At 55.0% G+C, this 16,582-nt stretch overlaps 1 protein-coding gene across 1 annotated transcript; it reads right to left on the bottom strand.

Annotated features, from left to right (window-relative positions):
- Positions 1 to 524: 524 nt before the first annotated feature.
- Positions 525 to 16,495, bottom strand: RNF115 (ring finger protein 115). The gene is made up of 9 exons (XM_075737501.1): positions 16,363 to 16,495; positions 8,401 to 8,459; positions 7,311 to 7,362; positions 5,031 to 5,242; positions 4,422 to 4,493; positions 4,181 to 4,253; positions 2,595 to 2,688; positions 2,029 to 2,144; positions 525 to 1,948 (listed from the first exon to the last, which is right to left on the bottom strand). Exons 1-9 carry the CDS (start codon positions 16,447 to 16,449, stop codon positions 1,817 to 1,819), a joined length of 897 nt encoding a protein of 298 aa, XP_075593616.1. The 5' UTR covers positions 16,450 to 16,495; the 3' UTR covers positions 525 to 1,816.
- Positions 16,496 to 16,582: the final 87 nt, after the last annotated feature.

The following is a 16,582-nucleotide window of genomic DNA, read 5'->3' as shown; positions in this document are numbered from 1 at the left end:
GAACCAGGAGCAGAAACCTGGCATTACCCCCCCGGCCCCCCCAAAACAGGGCGCTTTGGGGAGCCCGAAACACTAAATAACAGGGAAAGAGAATGAGAGAAACCCAGCAAAAATGAGAGAAACCCAGCAAAACCGCTCAAAAGAGGACGGAGCTGCAGTTAAAGCATTTTCCCTTTGGCCGTCACCCACCAAGGCGGCCGAGAGCCGTTTAGGAAATGGGTCTTGGTGCTGTAAACAGAGGGAGGGGGGTCGGGGACGCAGCAGCAGCAGCGCACGAGCTGCTTTTCCCGGAACGAGCCCCGGAGAAGGGACGACACCGCTGCCTCAACCCCCCATCCCACCGCTGGTCACCCCCCCCGGTCCCCCTTCAGCTCCACCACTGCCCTCCACCACCAAAATACCAATTTTTCTCACCAGAAAACCCCTTTTCAGCCACCCCGCGAGGTCATTTCCACCCCCGTTACCCCTCCGCCAGCCCCTCGGCCACCTCTTCCAACCCAAATTATCCTTCTCCACATCCGATCTTCTTTATAAAGGCCTTTATTTGACTTAATAGCAAACAAAACACTAGTTTAAATCGAGTGTACGTAGTACACTGTTTACAGCGATGAAGCGGCAACACGTTTAGACGCGACCTACCTCTCCCTCCCGCCCGCCGTTAGGCCCGGCCGGGGGTTTAACATTGCCACGTGGTGGTTTAGTGGGTGCCGTAAGCACAGAGGTTATTCGGACGATAAAAAACAAGAAGTCAAATATGGATGAAACGTTACAGAAGTGGAGGATGGGGGGGGATAAAACAAAGAAAAAAAAAATCCGCAAAAATAAAGAGATTCTCTTAAAGTTATCGGACTAAGGGAGAATTAAGATTGTGTGTTAAACGTGGGGGAATCAGCCGTTAAAATGGCTACGCACAGTTAGGTCTGTTTTCTAAAGGATGCCTTTAATGTGGTCCATATGATACAAGCCAGCTAAGGATCCTAAACGACTCACTGTGGGTGGGGGACAGGATGGGACAGACCTGGGGACACAGGCACGTGGAGAAGGGCCAGAAAAAAACCCCCAAATTTAAAAAAAAAAAAAAAAAAGTCCACAAGACAGAAAATCCTGCTTGGTGCGTTCCTGTTCCCAGAACCGGGGGGGCTCCGACCACACTTCTCTCCACCGGCACGTCTCGGGAAGGCTTCAACGCCTCCATCTTCACCTCTGCCTCGCCCTCGAGAAAACCTACGTCACTATTTTATAGACACCATCACTCGAATTCAAGAAGGAGGGGTGGAAAAAAAAAACAACCAACCCCACAAAAACCCCTCCTGGATTTGATTCCACCCACCCGGTTCGAGGGGAAGGGGGTCAGAGAGAAGTCAAAAATCTTCTCCTTTACGAGGAGCACCGCACCGGGGACGCCTTCCCCACCTCGGCCACCTCTTTGCCAGGGGGGAAACAGGAGGCAGAGGGGGCTGCCCGAGCCCCAGGCGGGGTCTGCCCAAACCTCCCTGCTCCGGCTCATCCCCCCCCCCCCAAAGGGGCCACGTTTGAAGTAAAGGTTTCACAAGTATAAAATCAAGTCAAATCACTCAAAAGACTCTGAATTTAGGACTAAAGAGGCGATTCCGATGGAGACGCGATTCGCTCGGAGATGCTAGTTTAAAGTTTCAGGAAAAAGACAGCACTCGTTGCAGTGATACCACAGGGCGGGTTCCCTCCCCTATATTTCCTGCTACTTTCTTTTTTTGTTGTTGTTGTTTGAATTATAATACAATGTACATCTGTAGTAACGACACGCCGGCCAGAGCCCCCGAGCAAACGCCCTCGAGCGTCAGAAAGTCCATCGGTCGTGTAGTTGGCTTTCACTGCTAAAGCTGTTACTCGCTGAGGCCTCGGGATTTTGCGTTTGCCGAGTCGAATCTTCCCCTTTTAAGCTCTTCCTGCAAACCGGACACGTGTCGTGCTGCAAGAGAAACGCGGAGGTTTCAGGGCTCGGCTCGGAGCCGCGGCATCTCCCCCAGAGCCACGGTCGCAGGCTCTTACCAGCTCTAACCACGGCACGATGCAGTTGCTGTGGAAGAAGTGATTGCACGGTAACTGCCGGACTTGCTCCGCTACTGTGTAGTCCTCTTTGCAGACAGGACACTCCAAACCCGTATCTGGAAGAGAGGCCCGAGCTCCATCAATCCAAAGAGGCGAGACCGAGCGTTACAACATGGAAATTCGGACGCTTCTCGCCTTCCCAGACAAGACGCGGGTATATAAAAAGCAGCGGACAAAAATATCTGTCGTGGAAACGGCTTTTCTAATCAAACAGTTGGTCTTAATGGAGCATTTTCAGTTTCCAGTAATAGAGCAGCTCGGAGGGAACGGGATCCTCTGAGCTGCCTTCGGCAAACACGGGGAGAAAAATCCCCGGGATGAGCTAATTGCAAAACCATAAACGTTATGAGAAACCCAGAGGCCTGTGCTGCCAGCGAGAACCCGCGAGTTTTACGTGACGTTCCCAGCAGGAATACGGCCAGAGCCTCGTCTGCCGGCCCTGCCCTGAGCCAATTTGAAAGGGAAGAGACAAATGACATCGGACACCGGCGATCGATGTCACCTACCGACTTGTTCCTGAGTTACTGTCACTGTCGGGAGAGAAGAGATCTTCTCTTTGTCGGCCGGAGGTGGTCCCGTGTTTTCCAGCTGTCCCAAGAGCTGCGGAGAAGAAAACACGCCGCGCTCAGGAGCGGGGACGCGGCAGAGCATCGTTGCGCACACACGGAGAGCGCTACGCGTTCAAACCTTACTTTCACGCCCCCAATCTCGCTTCTAACATCATCGCCCTCCAGATATTTTCTTTTTCCATCGACAGTCGGGGACTAAAGGGTCCGGGTGGGACGGGAGACGTCGCCACCGACGCGGGAAGGGGTGCTAAGCTACTCCTGGAGGATTTTGAACCGAAAGAGAGTCGGCAGAGAAGTTTTGAGAAGGGGAAGAACCTCGTACCGCGGAAACAAGGGAGATGGGGCACCTTCTGCCTCTCCCAGGGTCTTGGGAGGAAAGAGGCGACCTCCCGGGGCGACAGAAGTCGAGTGCCGCCACCAAACCAAAGCCCGCGCTCCCCCAGGTCCGCGTCTCCTGCGCGGGGTCTCTGACGTTTAACACGGGCCGAGCTCGAGCCGCAGCGATGGTGCCGACAGCCCTTCTTTCCTGGCGTTAGTTTCACGACTCATAGGAATTTTATACTGTTCAGACCCAGATTCACCCGACAATCAGCACGGACGGGTTCAAGAACGGTCAGGAAGCGTCTGCAGGAGCCTCATGTAACTCTGGAGGCCACAGCAAGATGCCCGGGATGACGGGAAACCCCGGGATGGGCAGGGCCGCTGCCGGAGAGCCGAGCGGAGCCGCGTACCCAGCCCGAATCCGAACCGCGACACCAACCCTGCCGCACCGTGCTTGCCGGGGCTCGTTCAGCTCTGCCGGGCGCGGGGCGGGAGGAGGAAGGTGCTGTCTGCGAGCGGCCGCGTGGGCTGCAGACTCATTTTAGGAAGCGGTGAGTAAGGCGGGTGAGACGGGCGTGTGATCGCAGCCCGGGAAGCCGGGGGCTACTTATGAATGGCAGCAGATGGCTTCGCCAGGCGCTTTTGGGAGGCGTCGGCACGACAACAGCAGCCAAATTAGCTCTTGGTAAAGAATTTGTCTGCTCTTTCCCACCCCAGTGATGCCAACACCCTGGAAGAGACTCTGGATGGAGGCTGGACGCCCCCGATCCTCAAAGGAGCCAGACAATGCTTCCAGGAACGGGAGAGGACTCGGCTCATCCCTCTGCAAACCGCAGGGGAAATGGCCGAGGGCTGAGAATCGCTGAATTTGGTGAGAGATTTGAATCTTTGGCCTCTGCTGAGCCTGCTGCAAGGAGCCTGCAGCCTCGTACCCCACATGTGCGTTGATAAAGAGGCGAACTAAGATACGGTATTCCCACAGGAATAAGGTCTGTGCCGCTGCTCCTAGGCCCCAGGAGCTCCTAGGGCACAAGCAGCCGCCAAGCCAGACACCGACGGTCTCTTCCCAGTCCTCATCCCAAACCCAGGGCTCGTCTCCGGCCAGAGAGCAGCACAAAACTTTACAGGCACAAAAATTTACAGGCACAGATCAAAGCCCAGCTCGGGCCTTTCTCCAGCCAGGCACATTACGAGGGTCTTACCTGGGTGACAATAGCATCCAGGCCGCTCTGTCCCCAGGCATAGTCCCCAGGATTCGAGTGCAGCATCCCACTCCTGCGGACGGGAGCGGAGAGTCAAGGAAACCATTTCACTCACCCTAAACCAGCCCCCGAGGTTTCCACGATCAATACCGGGGAGATGGAGCTGCACCAAACCGCGGCTGTTTACCAGTGTTGGACAACCGTGATCAAAGCCACGGTCTAAACCGCACTTGCTACTCACCAGGAAAAAGGGTGTTGTGAGCCAGGAACCGCTGAGTTTGCAAAAAACCCCGCAAAGATCTGCTGTATTATTCTAAAGAGGGAGGAATCGAAAGAGGGGAAGAAAAAAAAAAAAAAAAAAGAACAAGTTGAGCAAACAAATAAATGGCAGCAGCAACGGTTTAGCAAGAATGGGCAGCGAAACACGAAATGCTGCTCCGATCGATCGTAGCCATGTCGTTGCAAGACTCACGCCTAGGTAAATCCCTCTGCAGAAGGGCGAGCCCCGAGACAAGAGGCACAAGCACAAAGGAACAAGGGATGCTAACTCATCGGAGTGTGGGAGGGCTGGGAGAGGAAGCGACTGAGTTTCCCAAGCGCTGACTCGTTTCCCTGCGCTGAGGGTTTGGCACCGTTACAGGCAAAACCCACCTTTCCCACCACGCAGCTTCGATTCGTGCCGAGGGGGACAAAGGGTACAGCATCTGATGTGAAAACCGGTGTTTTCTGGGTCCGAGGGTCACCTACCGTAAGTGCCCGGACCCCACTTCGTCAGGTTTCTCCCCAAGATCCCACATTTTACCCACTGAGGTAGAGGGAGATGCTTCCAGGGGTTAATTTAGGCACTTACCCTTCGATAGCGGGAGACCTGTCGGGGCGGGAGCTGCCCCGGGATCTGTACCTCCGCGTCATGGGCAATCGGGGGGGTCGGCTTGGTCCCCAGAGGTCGGCGTGGGCTTGGTGGCCCCTCTCGTTGTCCCTGCTGTCTTGATCCAGTGAGCTGCTACTCAGGAAGGGTCTGAAGTCAGGAAAGAACATTGTGTGGTCCAAATGGTCCCAAAGCTGGCGGGGAAAAAAAGGGGAGACACAAACCACACGTGACTCCGCCACTAATCCTGGTGACTCTGCTGCCAAGGCGGAGGCAGGGAAGTCCACCTTGACAGAAGCAATTGAGCAAATTCACATGGTTACCATGGCTCCCAGAAAAAGAAAAAAAAGTCTGGCAAACACGCTTAATTATAGCCCAAACTAATCAGATGTACCACCCCCGGCAAGACCAACACATCGGCTCTTTCCTGAGACGTACAGATCCCAACACATATTTTGTTAAGCCACCCCAGGGCACTGCGAGGGTTGAAGAAACTGGGGGGGGGATGCACGAAAACAGCCGGGAACCCGGAGCAAGGCATCCCCCATCCCGAGCCACAGCTTGGAGCCGAGAGCCGCCTCGGCCACCCTCACCTGCAAAACCCAGTTGGTTTTATTCCTTCTGCGATTCAGATCGCCCACGGATTAAAGTAACAGCTGAGGAGGCCACTGAAGATTTATTGGAAAAAATAATTCAGAGAGGACAACGAAACGAGGAGCGTCAGACAAAAAAAGCCCTCCACGTGCCGGGGTGGGGAGCAAACCGCTGCTCCTGCTCAATACGCCCAGGCCAGGCTCCGCACTGGAAAAGGGATATTGGAAGGAGCAGTGCCCTCGGATTTACTGCGGGAATTAAATGCTACAGAGCGTAACACGAGGGCTGTTCTTTGCTCATTTGTACTAGACCCTCATCACGCGTTATGACACGATCAGAGCGGCTTAATTTCCATTTCACACCAAATTAGCTCACTTTACAAGTCTCTGACGTTGCCCGGTTCAATCCGGTATTGGAGGAAAGGGAGAAGTAAAGTTTATGACCTGTTCTCTGAATTAACACCCCGCAGACGAGAGCTTTGCTTGTTCTCCTGCTGGTTACGATCAAGATAGAGCTCTGCCTGCCTGCAGCCACACTGCTGGGAGAAGACTTTCATTTATTATTAATCCTAAAAGCCATTTAAATTTACATAGCGCCTTTCATGCGGAGGCATCCCAAAGGTCTTTGTAAACCGACACTCGGGCTATACGACAAGATCGCTTTATCTCGCTCACACACGGGCGTTTCTGAGATACGGGAGCCGGGGAGGAGCAATATAAAGGCAACAGTTTTGTTCAGGAGACAAATGGATCCAGCTGAAGAGGAGGGGAGGAGAGGCGAGGCAAACCAGCCCTGCGCGGGGAACGTGGAAGCAAACAGGAGGGATGCAGATTCAAAACACAAAGCCGCAGAGGAATTTCAGTTATTTGGTGACCCTGTTTTTCTTTGCTGCGGCAGGCGAAGGAGGGCTCAGCGACAACACGGACCCCCGAATCTACCCAGGGGTGACCCTGGCCGAGGAGCTGCGACTCAGGACATGCAGGAGTTCTCCTGGCAGGACCGAGAAACGCTTAAAACTCCTCAATAACCGAGCAAATGAATAACCCGATCGCCGAGCAAGGCCTGCTGGCAGAGGAGACGCATAGAAATTTTATTCCCATCTGTTTTACGCAGCTCAAGCGAAGTCCTGAAGGGAAACAGAGCCTGCCATCCGAGTCTAAAGCCGCCCTGCCTTCCTCGGGGCCTGGCAGAGGAGCTGCCGCCGCAGCCAGCAGCCCAGGGCGACTCCAGCCCCTGCTCCGAGGTCCACGCAACTGGATTACAAGACGGGGACTTTATTACAAGTTTGGATTTTTAGACAGTCGCAGTTTTGGTAAAACTGAGAGCAGAAATGAGCGGGGAGGAAAAGGCAGTCAGGCAACACCCTCCCCAGCTGGCTGAGCATCACCGACACACGTCCCAGCACCAAGGGGCAGGGTGCCGTTCCAGCTCCTGTCTTTTCCTGCCCTGCCCAGTGAGCAAATCTCTGGCAGGTCTCAACCCCAGCAATGTCAACAGTCTCCTTAAAATTTGCCAAGTTCCTGAAAACTCTTTGGAAGATCAGCTGTCCTTTTTATGAGGCGGCAAGTGAAGATGACTTCACATACTGCAGCCGGAGACGAGACTGAAAACCTCTTCACGGCTACCATTTTAAAGAAATAAATCCCAAAATAATAGACTAAAACTCACCTCTGCGAACTGTGTGGATGGGCTGTCGTCTATGCCGCTGCCATCTAGAAAACTGGAGAGAAACAGTTGAGTGAGAGCAGGTCACCCTTGCAGAAATCAGAGCAAGACAGGCCCCGTGCGGTCTGAGAACGGGACGAGCAAACACAGCCTGCCTGTGTGAGCACAGCGGAATAATTCCTAGGGACAGAAAAGGATTATTAAAGCAAAAAGGCCAGGTGATGTGCCACCGTACTGCGCACAACCTGACCGGGGAGGAAACCTGCTTGCTAATTACCTGGACTCTGGAAGAGCCTCCCAAGAGGAGGCGTTTGAGATGGAGCATCGTCGTTCTGCGATCGGGATCGTGGGCTACGTGCCCCAAGTGCTCCAGCCTTGCTTTAAGTGACGGCTAGACACTTGTATTTAAGAAGAGGACGTAGTGTCGCCTCTTCCCGGCAAAACCCGGCCCCCAATTCCTGTCTCAGATAGCAAAGGTTCATGTAATCACCGCTGCCCTTTCGTCTTGCCTACCCCCAACCCAAATAAAGCCGTTTTCTCAGCAATTAATCAACACCGAATATACTAAGTGCTGAACAGGCTTCATTTTGGATCCCGAATTTGCCGGCAGTGTGTTCTGTTGGGTGACCCACGACCAAATTGGTGCTCCTAGAGAGAAAAGGTATTTCTTTCTCTCTTGGCCTGAGCTGTGAGATTGGAGAGGTGATCAGGAGACTGAGCTGGGGTTCACAGAGGGAAAAAGAAAGGTACTGAGAGTCACTGAGATTCAAGCTTGATTCCTAAAAAAATAAATAAATATGCTTTTCGCTCTAATAGACCAAAGAAACAGGCGTCAAAAACCTGTAAGTGCTTTTGTCCATGGGACCTTGTACAGTTTTAATTCAAAACTCCCAGCTTCTTGGAAGTCTTCCCCAAACCCCTCCTCAGACTGACGGCCGCTTGTATTTTCAGTCTCATCCAGTATTAAGGCCAAATTCACACCAATATCTAAGCTTTTTCTTTGCATTCCTCATTTTAACCTTGTTGTCCACAGTTTTCAGAGGCTTTACGCCAGGCATCTTACAAACTAGCGGTGCATCGATGCGTACGTTACCTGGAATCATCTGTGACTTCTTCGATAAAGCCAGACTCGCATCTCGGGCAAGTGTACTCCTGTGAAAGACAGAGAAAAGTGGTTTTAGCCACCAAGCACTTCGCTTGCCATTTCAGGAAAAAGACGTAGCTCAAAAAATTAACACGCCAGGAGCCTAACGCGGATTCCTGGGCTCCACTTCCCTGTAAAGGCGCTCTGGCAGACCAGAGTTTCGGTTTCGTGAGGAGCATTTCAAATTTCAGATTTATTAACCTCAAGTGACCACTGTGGAACAGAAAAACGCTCTTATCAAGATCACACAAGGTCAGTGGTGGTCCAAAGAAAAATAAATTAAAAAAACAACACACGTACGGCCTCAAGCCTGTCCAGATAATGACATTTAGGAAAAAAGCTGTTTACAAGCCTGACACAAAGCACCAGGAGCTCTGCTGACCAGCCTCGGACAAAGCCGGCTCCCGGCCCCAGTGACGGAAGGTAAGTCACTGCAATTAAACCGGTGTCGGAAAGCTGACGAGCTGCTGGTAACGCGGCTCCGACACGGGGCTGGATTTCCTGCCGCTCGCACCGCGGGGAAGACGGCTCTCGCAGGGAACTTACAGAGATGCTCTGCAATTATCAGAGTTAGAGCATAAATATTTTTTTACTCTTTTTTTCCCCCCGAGCCATTTTCATCAACGGGGACTCCATGAGCAAGCCAGGCTCGCCGGCTACTGATCACCGATACCAAAAAATCCCAATCCAGAAGGCTCAAACATGAACCCTTCCCATCGCCGGCTCCCTCCAAGCCTGCCCCGCCAGCCGAGGTGGAGCAGGACGGATTTACTCCACGGCTGCAAAGATTTTAAGGATGGGAGAGAGGGAACTGGGGAATTCAGAGGCTTCCCTGCTCTGGAATATGCTGCTAGGGCCACCAAAGCGGAGGCAGCTGGAGCTTGTAGGAGCAGTGGGGAAGATTTCTTTAGAGAAAAGTTTCTCTCTTCTCATTGTGAGAGTCCTCGTTTTGTCCCAGAGCTGTGCATCGGCTTCAATTTAGGGCAAAACACTGCCAAACCCAAAAAGCACCCCCAGATCCTCCCTCCTCCCCAGCCCGTCCCGCAGCAGGAGACAGGGTGCTCTCAAACCCCACGTTCCAGGCAGCGATCCTCCAACCCGTAATTTGTGAGGTATCTATCCAAAAACAAAACCTCCTGATAAGAGTCTTCCTTTCTTTACTCACGCTTCCCAGACCGCAGATAAAAACCCTGCCAGCGCCCCGTGAACCGCAGCCTCGAGCCCTCGGTATCAAATCCTGCTACCTAGACCTGGAGCGTGACAAGGAAGAGGAAAGAAAAGACAAGACACCCACACCGGTTTGCTCCATACAGCCCAGCCGAGCTCGAGGACCGATCAAATTCCCAGAGCAGCGTTACCAAAGCTGGGGTGCAGGCGAGACGTCCCCCAGCCCTGTAACACAAAGCCTTTGGGGAGGCAGCTCCAAATTCACCCGCGTCTTTTTGCTTTCATCAAACACGCTTCGGCTTCCCGTCCCCTCTCACCGCTCCGTATCATTTCCCCCCGAATCCATGTTTCCCTGGCAATAGCACATAAGCCCTCTAGACACTTCAATTAATCTAATTTTTTCTTTTTTTCCCCCTTTTGAAGCAAAGCGTTAGCTGCCAATATTTACCAGGTGCTGTGCTTACAGCTGGAGACAGAGAAGAGTGCAGCGGGGGGCTGCCCGCGGCACCATCGCTCCCAAAAACGTTCGTGACACCCCAGCACAGGTTTTCAAAAGGCCATTTAGGCAGCTGAACATGTGGTATATTTTCAAAAGAGCTCCAGTCTTGAGTATAATGGGAACTGATGGGTGATGAGCTCTTAGAAAAGGGGGGGAAAAAAAAAAAAAAAGGAAAAAAAAAAAAAGCCCTGAAAAAAAAAGAATCTGTCTGGGGCTTTCGGCTTTGCATCTGTGAATTGCAAGGCTAACGAGAATAGATGCGTGCGTTTGAAAGAGGAACGTGCGTTGCTCGGTTCTGCGTAGGAACAAATTGCGGGGCTGAATGGCACCGCGGAGAGCAAGTCCGGCCAGGAAGGTGGGGGGGGACCACACGGACCCCCCCCCCGAACCAAAATTATAATATAGGGGAAAAAAAGGAGCTCGATTTTTGGGGACAAAGGCTCTGCAAAACACAGAGTACTGTCAGGTGTCCCTCCTCAGAGACGTTGGGTCTGAGCCGCAAACTAGAAGCGAGGAGCAATGAATGCTTGGCATTTCTTAAAAGCAATGAATACGTATCGAATCGAAAGCTAGGCACTAAAATACCAGGGTCAAAAAGCTCGTTTCATACCACACCATCTCATTTCATACTATACCACCAGGCTTCAGAGCGATACTGAACCAGGAGGACGTTCTGCACTGCCTAAAAATCCTTCACTTAATTCATTTCCAGCATTTTCCCCATCAAAATGACCACATCAGAAAGATTTTCTTCCCCCCCCAAACTTAGCAGCAGGCCATGCCATGGGGGACGCTGCAGGTCCGATGCATTTCTGGAAGCTTTGGAATGTTTCTTTTTATGTTATAATCTGTATGGAAATTACCAGCATCTTGCCCAGAAGCTCGAATGTATAGTCAGAGCATGAAAAAGAGATAAAAATGGCATTTGGGATAAATAGCAACAGGGAGGGGGGAGAGAGAGGAGGGAAACCAGAACAGACGACGGGAGGTGGGTGGGATACTGCAGAGCCACAGCGCGCACGGAGCGGCACGAGCCCTTCGTCTTACCTCCCCGCTTTCTGCCAGAGGTTAAGGGATGTATCGGGCAGCCCCGGTTCTCTGCCGGAGTCTCCTGCCTGCACAGAGGGAATTTGTTGGGTGCCCCACATCCCCAGAACCGCCACCGTGACCGTTTCGGTGAGCACAGGGACCTCGGTCCCCGGGCAGGATCCAGGCACAGGAGCCCTCGTTGCCCACGACTCCGCCGGACGGGTGCCCAGCGTGCCCTGCTCACAAGAGACGCGCGCTCGTTAGCCCGAGGAAAGCAGCCAGATCATTTCCTAAGCAGCCGGAACCGGGTGGCACGTATACATCCAGCCTAAGCATGTCTGTCAGGAGCGAGGTCGCTAGGTGTGATCCTACATCGGGGCAGAACGGATGGACTAGAAGGTTTTTTCAGCCTCTGGGTTGCGTGTCCCGACTCTTGCTCCATCCAGCAGTTGTGCACGCTTCCACTCGGGTTGCTTGTCCTCCTCTCGATGGCCGCGAGCTCGTCCCACAGATCTAACCCCTGACGTAACTTAACCACCTTCCCCAGGCAGCTACGGGCAGGATAACTCAGCTCCACCACCCCGGGCTTGGGTTGACTCATTAAATATCCCTCCACAGCTGCAACGATATTTACTCCTCCTCTTTAAGTACTGCGCAACGTCGCTCTGCACCGTCCAAAGTGGCTTCACCCAATGTCAGCTGCTCCTTGCATTAAATAAACTATATGGTTTATAACTGTAAAGATATCAATGGGTAAAGAGACCCTAAATCAACGCTTCAGAGCCACAGGATCAAGCTGCAGCTCACAGAAAGGCTGAGCCTCAAACGCCTTAAGCCTCAGGTAGGAAAAGTCGGCTCTTGCATTCTCACGCGAAGCAGCAGCACACAAAAAACCTTCCATGGCATCTCTTCCCCCGATGGGATGCTGGAGCACTCGCTGATCCCGATCTCTCCCGCTGCGCTGGCACGGGAGCTGGGACCGTGTCTCTCACCCTCGGAGCTCAACAGCGTCTCCCCGGGTTTCCGCTCCTCGAGGCAGCTTCTCACCTCGACACGCGTTGTCGATTCTTAAACCTTCCTGGGATTCCTAAACCCAGGTACAGCCTCCAGCTGAGGAGACGCTGCGGCATGGGGAGGTCTAGAAGAAAGTCTGCTCGGTGACCCATCGTTTTCCACCACCTTGTCCCTAGTTCCTCTCAGAAAGAAGATCCAGGGCTCAAATGACACAAGAGAGCTAATTTTATGCTAATTTTATGGTTCCTTAAAACCATTTTGCCAAGAGAAGACGAAGCAGTTGTCACGCAGACAGCAGGTGACATCCAACGCTCCGGGCCAACATCCCCCATACCCGCTCGCTCCCGTACAAAGCCTCGCATCGTCTCCTCTGCCCCAGGACCAGACCTCAGAACTTGCTGCTGCTTCTTCCTCCCCCCGAGTAAGGACAGGGCCCTCGGCGAGACGCAGACGCACCCTTCGCTACAAACACCAATCGCGTTGTCACCGGCGTCACAGACGCCGCACTATCGTATCCTCACCTTGACTCCGTTTCAGCATCGCAGATGGCACTGCAGGAGCCGTGTCGCCGCGAGAGCCGAAATCCCCGCTCAGCTTTGCCTCCCCCCCGGCCACGCGTTCTCTCTCGGGTTTTCCCTCCTGCAGACAGGACAATCGCCCGCCGCATACGGAAAATTGAAATACCCGATGGGGGATATCGTTAAACATCAGCCGGTTTCTCAGTACCAAGCCAACGCTGCGATCCGGCTGCCCGGGCAGCGATCAACCCAACGCAAGCCCATCAAAGCCCCAACGTGAGCCCAAAGCCAACACCCGACCTCTCAGGAACGCTACGGGCTCCTGCCGACACAGAGGCAAGCCCCCCACCGCCCCAAAATTGCCAGAGGTGACCTGTCGGGGTGCTGCCCCTGCTCGGGGCGGGCAGGGAGCGAAGCCTGCACCACCTCTGCCCGCTCTCGGGGAGGCATGAGCTTACTGCTGAAGAGAGAAGACGCCACAGCTCTGCCGAAGACGACTGCCGCAGCTAAAAAACCGATCTGCTGGTAGCCCTCGCCGGATCCCCGCGCCGGCAACGAACGCCACGGCGGCTGCGTGCTCGTTTTGGAAGGAGGCGGTGGCCCTGCGCCTCTAAATCTTGCCTGATGAGCAGCAGGTCGTCTTGCTCAGAGGGGGTCGGGAGGAAGAACAACGTCCCGGACAGACAAACGATCTGCAGCCAGGGTTTTAGTTTAGGTTGCCATTATCCTGGTGAGACCAGTTTTTTAAAAAAAAGCACAAAACCAAACAGTGTGCTCAGCATTTGTTTTGTTTTTGCAAAGACTGGGAGAGGAGTTACTTGTCTGGGGTGAGAGAAAAAGTTTGGGGGTGCGGGACTGTGTCCTGGTCCCAGCAAACGGGTCCAGCTTCTCCCAACGCATTGCTTTCAGTGTTGCAGATCCTCCCCCACGGTGATGGGAATGGCTCTGCTGGAGGTAAACTGAGGCACAGAGAGAGCGTTACCGGCCCAAAAGAAGTCAGTGTAGCCCCAAGGCCATGTCCCCCCCACGGCAGGTTCAGGTGACACCCCTACACCAACTGTCCCCAAATCGTGGGGACAGCACCAACCCAACGCGACTGGTCAGACCACGCTCCTCAAAGCGCGTCTCAGCGCCGAGTAAAGATTGCAAAAGCCTCGAGCCGACTGGCCGTAAGGGCGTAAAGAAGTCCTGGCGACGTTTTCCTTCAAAGGGATGATGTGAAGGAACAGGTTTGGGGACGACAGACGGCAAGCGGCGTCCCCAGCAGGTCCCAGGGAACCTGTCCGTCCCCGTCCCCGCCCCAGGGCCAGGCCAGAAGACAACCAGAGATCTCAAAAAAGCAAAAGAAAATATTCATTCCTGTGGCAGGCACAAGCTCCAAACAGATGTTTTAATACCCAGACTGTAACAACCTGCGATTCTAGACCCACCAAAAGCTCTACGACGCTCATCCCTACCGAAATCCAGCCGTTTCCGGAGGGAAACGAGAGCGGAGCCCAGCAGGAGAGGCAAAACAACAACCTCCACCGAGGCCTCAACCCCGAGCTGGGTTTCTGGGTGCTCTTGAAATAGAAACTGGAGCAAGACACGCCGGGAGAGCTGGGCAAGCCATCCTCCAGGCAGAGGATGCGGCGACCTCTTTAATGCCCACGCAAAGCAGAAGGGACTTCGCTCCGCCTGGGCTCCCAATTTAGAAGCGAAGGAAACCGCTCGCAGCAAGTTGGATCCGAGCAAAGTTAAAACCAGGGGAGGTTTGATGTAAAGGTGTTTTCGCAGAGCAGGCCTGGAGTTTTACATCCAGGTTGAGCAAGAAAGGTTACTGAGGCACTAGGAAAGCTCGAGTCTTGGGGACAGACAGGGTTTGAGCAGGTTTTGGGCAGTGTTTCTTTTAACAAAGGAGATTTTGAAACATGGGAGGGTAAAGTGCGGAAGTCGGCAATAGGTGGAAGCGGTGTAAAAAGAGAGCAGAGCAAAATTTGGGAGACAGGAAGGAAGAGAAGCACCCAAAGGTGATGCTACCAGCTCCACAGAAGAGGAGTTGGGATGGGTTTGGATGCAGATATCTGACTTCCATCCCATCAGATGAGGATAAGCCTCAGGGGGCCGCGGAAGCCCCCGCTGGAGGCCGTGCCAGGGCTGGGTACAAGCGCTTTCAGAGCCTGCGTGCCCCCCTCTTGCTGCCGAGGGGCAATGTCGCTCCGTTTGCCCAGATTTTACAGAAATCAGGGAAGGGGGCTCGGCGCCCGAGGGGTCTGCGCGTGGCCTCGCTCCTGCCTTGGCGACAGAGACGGACAGGGAGGGCTCCAACCCTTGGACAGCAAAGGAGCAGAGAAAACCCCCCAACTCACAGCTCAGAAATGAACTTTTCGGGTTAACGAAGCTGGTAACTCCCTGCCTGCAGACCCCAGGGTGCCCGCAGGCAACGTGGTCCCCGACCTGCAGCAGAGCAAGGACAGCTCGTGAATCGGACGCAGATACAGCCCGTGGATGACGGCTGCCGCGACGCCTCCCCTCCGTCCCACGCTGCTCAGCCAGGGAAGGACGCAGGCAGCCGGATGAAGGTGGCCGCTCGCTTCACCTCCTCCTCCCTCCTCCTGCCCCACACACCAGCCCTGCCTGCACCCCCCCAGCCCTGTCCCCTCTCCCCCAACCTCAGCAGTCACGGGCCAAACCTTCCGTCCTCGAAACCCCCAAAACCAGGGCTGGGGGGTGGGGGGGGGAGGATATTGGGGTCACACCAGCCCAGACTCGCTTGGAGCCGCTTCTTCACCTCCCTGCTCACCCCTTTGGGGTCGGGCTCCCCAGATTTGGGGGAGCTCAAGCTCCCCTCTCCCGGAGGGGACAGCAGCGATGAAGAACCCCCTCACCAGCTCAGTTAGGGGGTGAGAGCTGGGGGGGCACCCCTGGGAGGGGGCTGCACACAGCCCCCCCCAGCTGCTCTCTGCAGTGTTCTGCAGGGACGTCGGCGCTTCCCAAAAAGGTGAGAGGACTCGTCCCCTCCGACAGCCCTACGGATCTTGGGGTGTGGGTCAACTTGTCCTCACAGTTTTTGGGGGGTGAGGGGTGTCACTGCACCCCAACAGCAGGGTTGGGGGGGCACCTTGCCCCCCAAGGTTCAGGATTTGAGAGCTCATCCCTTTCTACAGGGCCTGGGGAGGTGTGTGGGGTCACCCTGACCCCCGTGGGATTTTGGGGGTCACCCCTTCCCCGCGGGTTCAGGAAAGTCTGGGGGTGTCCCTCGGCCTCCCAGGCTCTGCAGGGCAGCCCCCCAGGATGATGGGGGGGGCAGCTCTTCCCTGCGGGGGTCAACAAGGTGATTGGGGTGGTGGGGGTGTGTCACCCCTGTCTGTAGGGTTGGAGGGGGACACCCCTTCCCGCAGAGGGAGGGGATGGGGGGGTCACCCCTCCCTGCAGGGCTTGGGGGGGGCTGCCCTTCCCCACAGGGGTCAGGGAGAGGATAACCCCCCCCCCAGGCCGAATCCCGGGCAGGGTCCCCCCCTACACACACAAGGGGAGATCTGGGGGGGGGCACACGGACAGGAACGAGCCCCTCAGCCCCGGGGCCGGCCCAGCCCGGCCCGCCCCCGCCGGGGGGGGGGGGGTGGAACAACACACCGCACACAACAGCGCTGAGAGGCCTCGGCCTCCCCCCACCCCGCTGCAGCCGCAACCCCCGGCGCTTACCGGCAGCTTGGGGCTGACCTCCCCCTTACAGCTGTGGCAGAAGAAGCGGTGCTGGGACACGGCAGCCGCCGCCGAGGCCTCCGCCATCTTCTCTCTCCCCCCGCCTCCGCCGGCTCCCTGCCGTCAGTCCTCCGCCGAGACAGAGAGACCGCGGTCCGCCGGGTAGAGCGTCGGCGGAACGACCCGCTAGCCTCAAGCTTCCGGTTTAGCTCGTCTGCTC

This window comes from Balearica regulorum, chromosome 28, assembly GCF_011004875.1.
Source record: "Balearica regulorum gibbericeps isolate bBalReg1 chromosome 28, bBalReg1.pri, whole genome shotgun sequence".
NCBI classification, from domain to species: domain Eukaryota; kingdom Metazoa; phylum Chordata; class Aves; order Gruiformes; family Gruidae; genus Balearica; species Balearica regulorum.
The sequence above is the reverse complement of the archived record's forward strand: the minus strand, read 5'-3'. Positions and strand labels throughout refer to the sequence as shown.

Bases quoted from the DNA above. Each gene is read 5' to 3' on its own strand.
- RNF115 (XM_075737501.1), bottom strand. From the start codon at position 16,449: ATGGCGGAGGCCTCGGCGGCGGCTGCCGTGTCCCAGCACCGCTTCTTC. The intron at 8,460-16,362 runs GTAAGCGCCGGG...TGTCTTTCACAG, and splicing joins AGGTCAGCCCCAAGCTGCCG to GAGTACACTTGCCCGAGATG. The intron at 4,254-4,421 runs GTGAGTAGCAAG...TCCCGTCCGCAG, and splicing joins TCACAACACCCTTTTTCCTG to GAGTGGGATGCTGCACTCGA.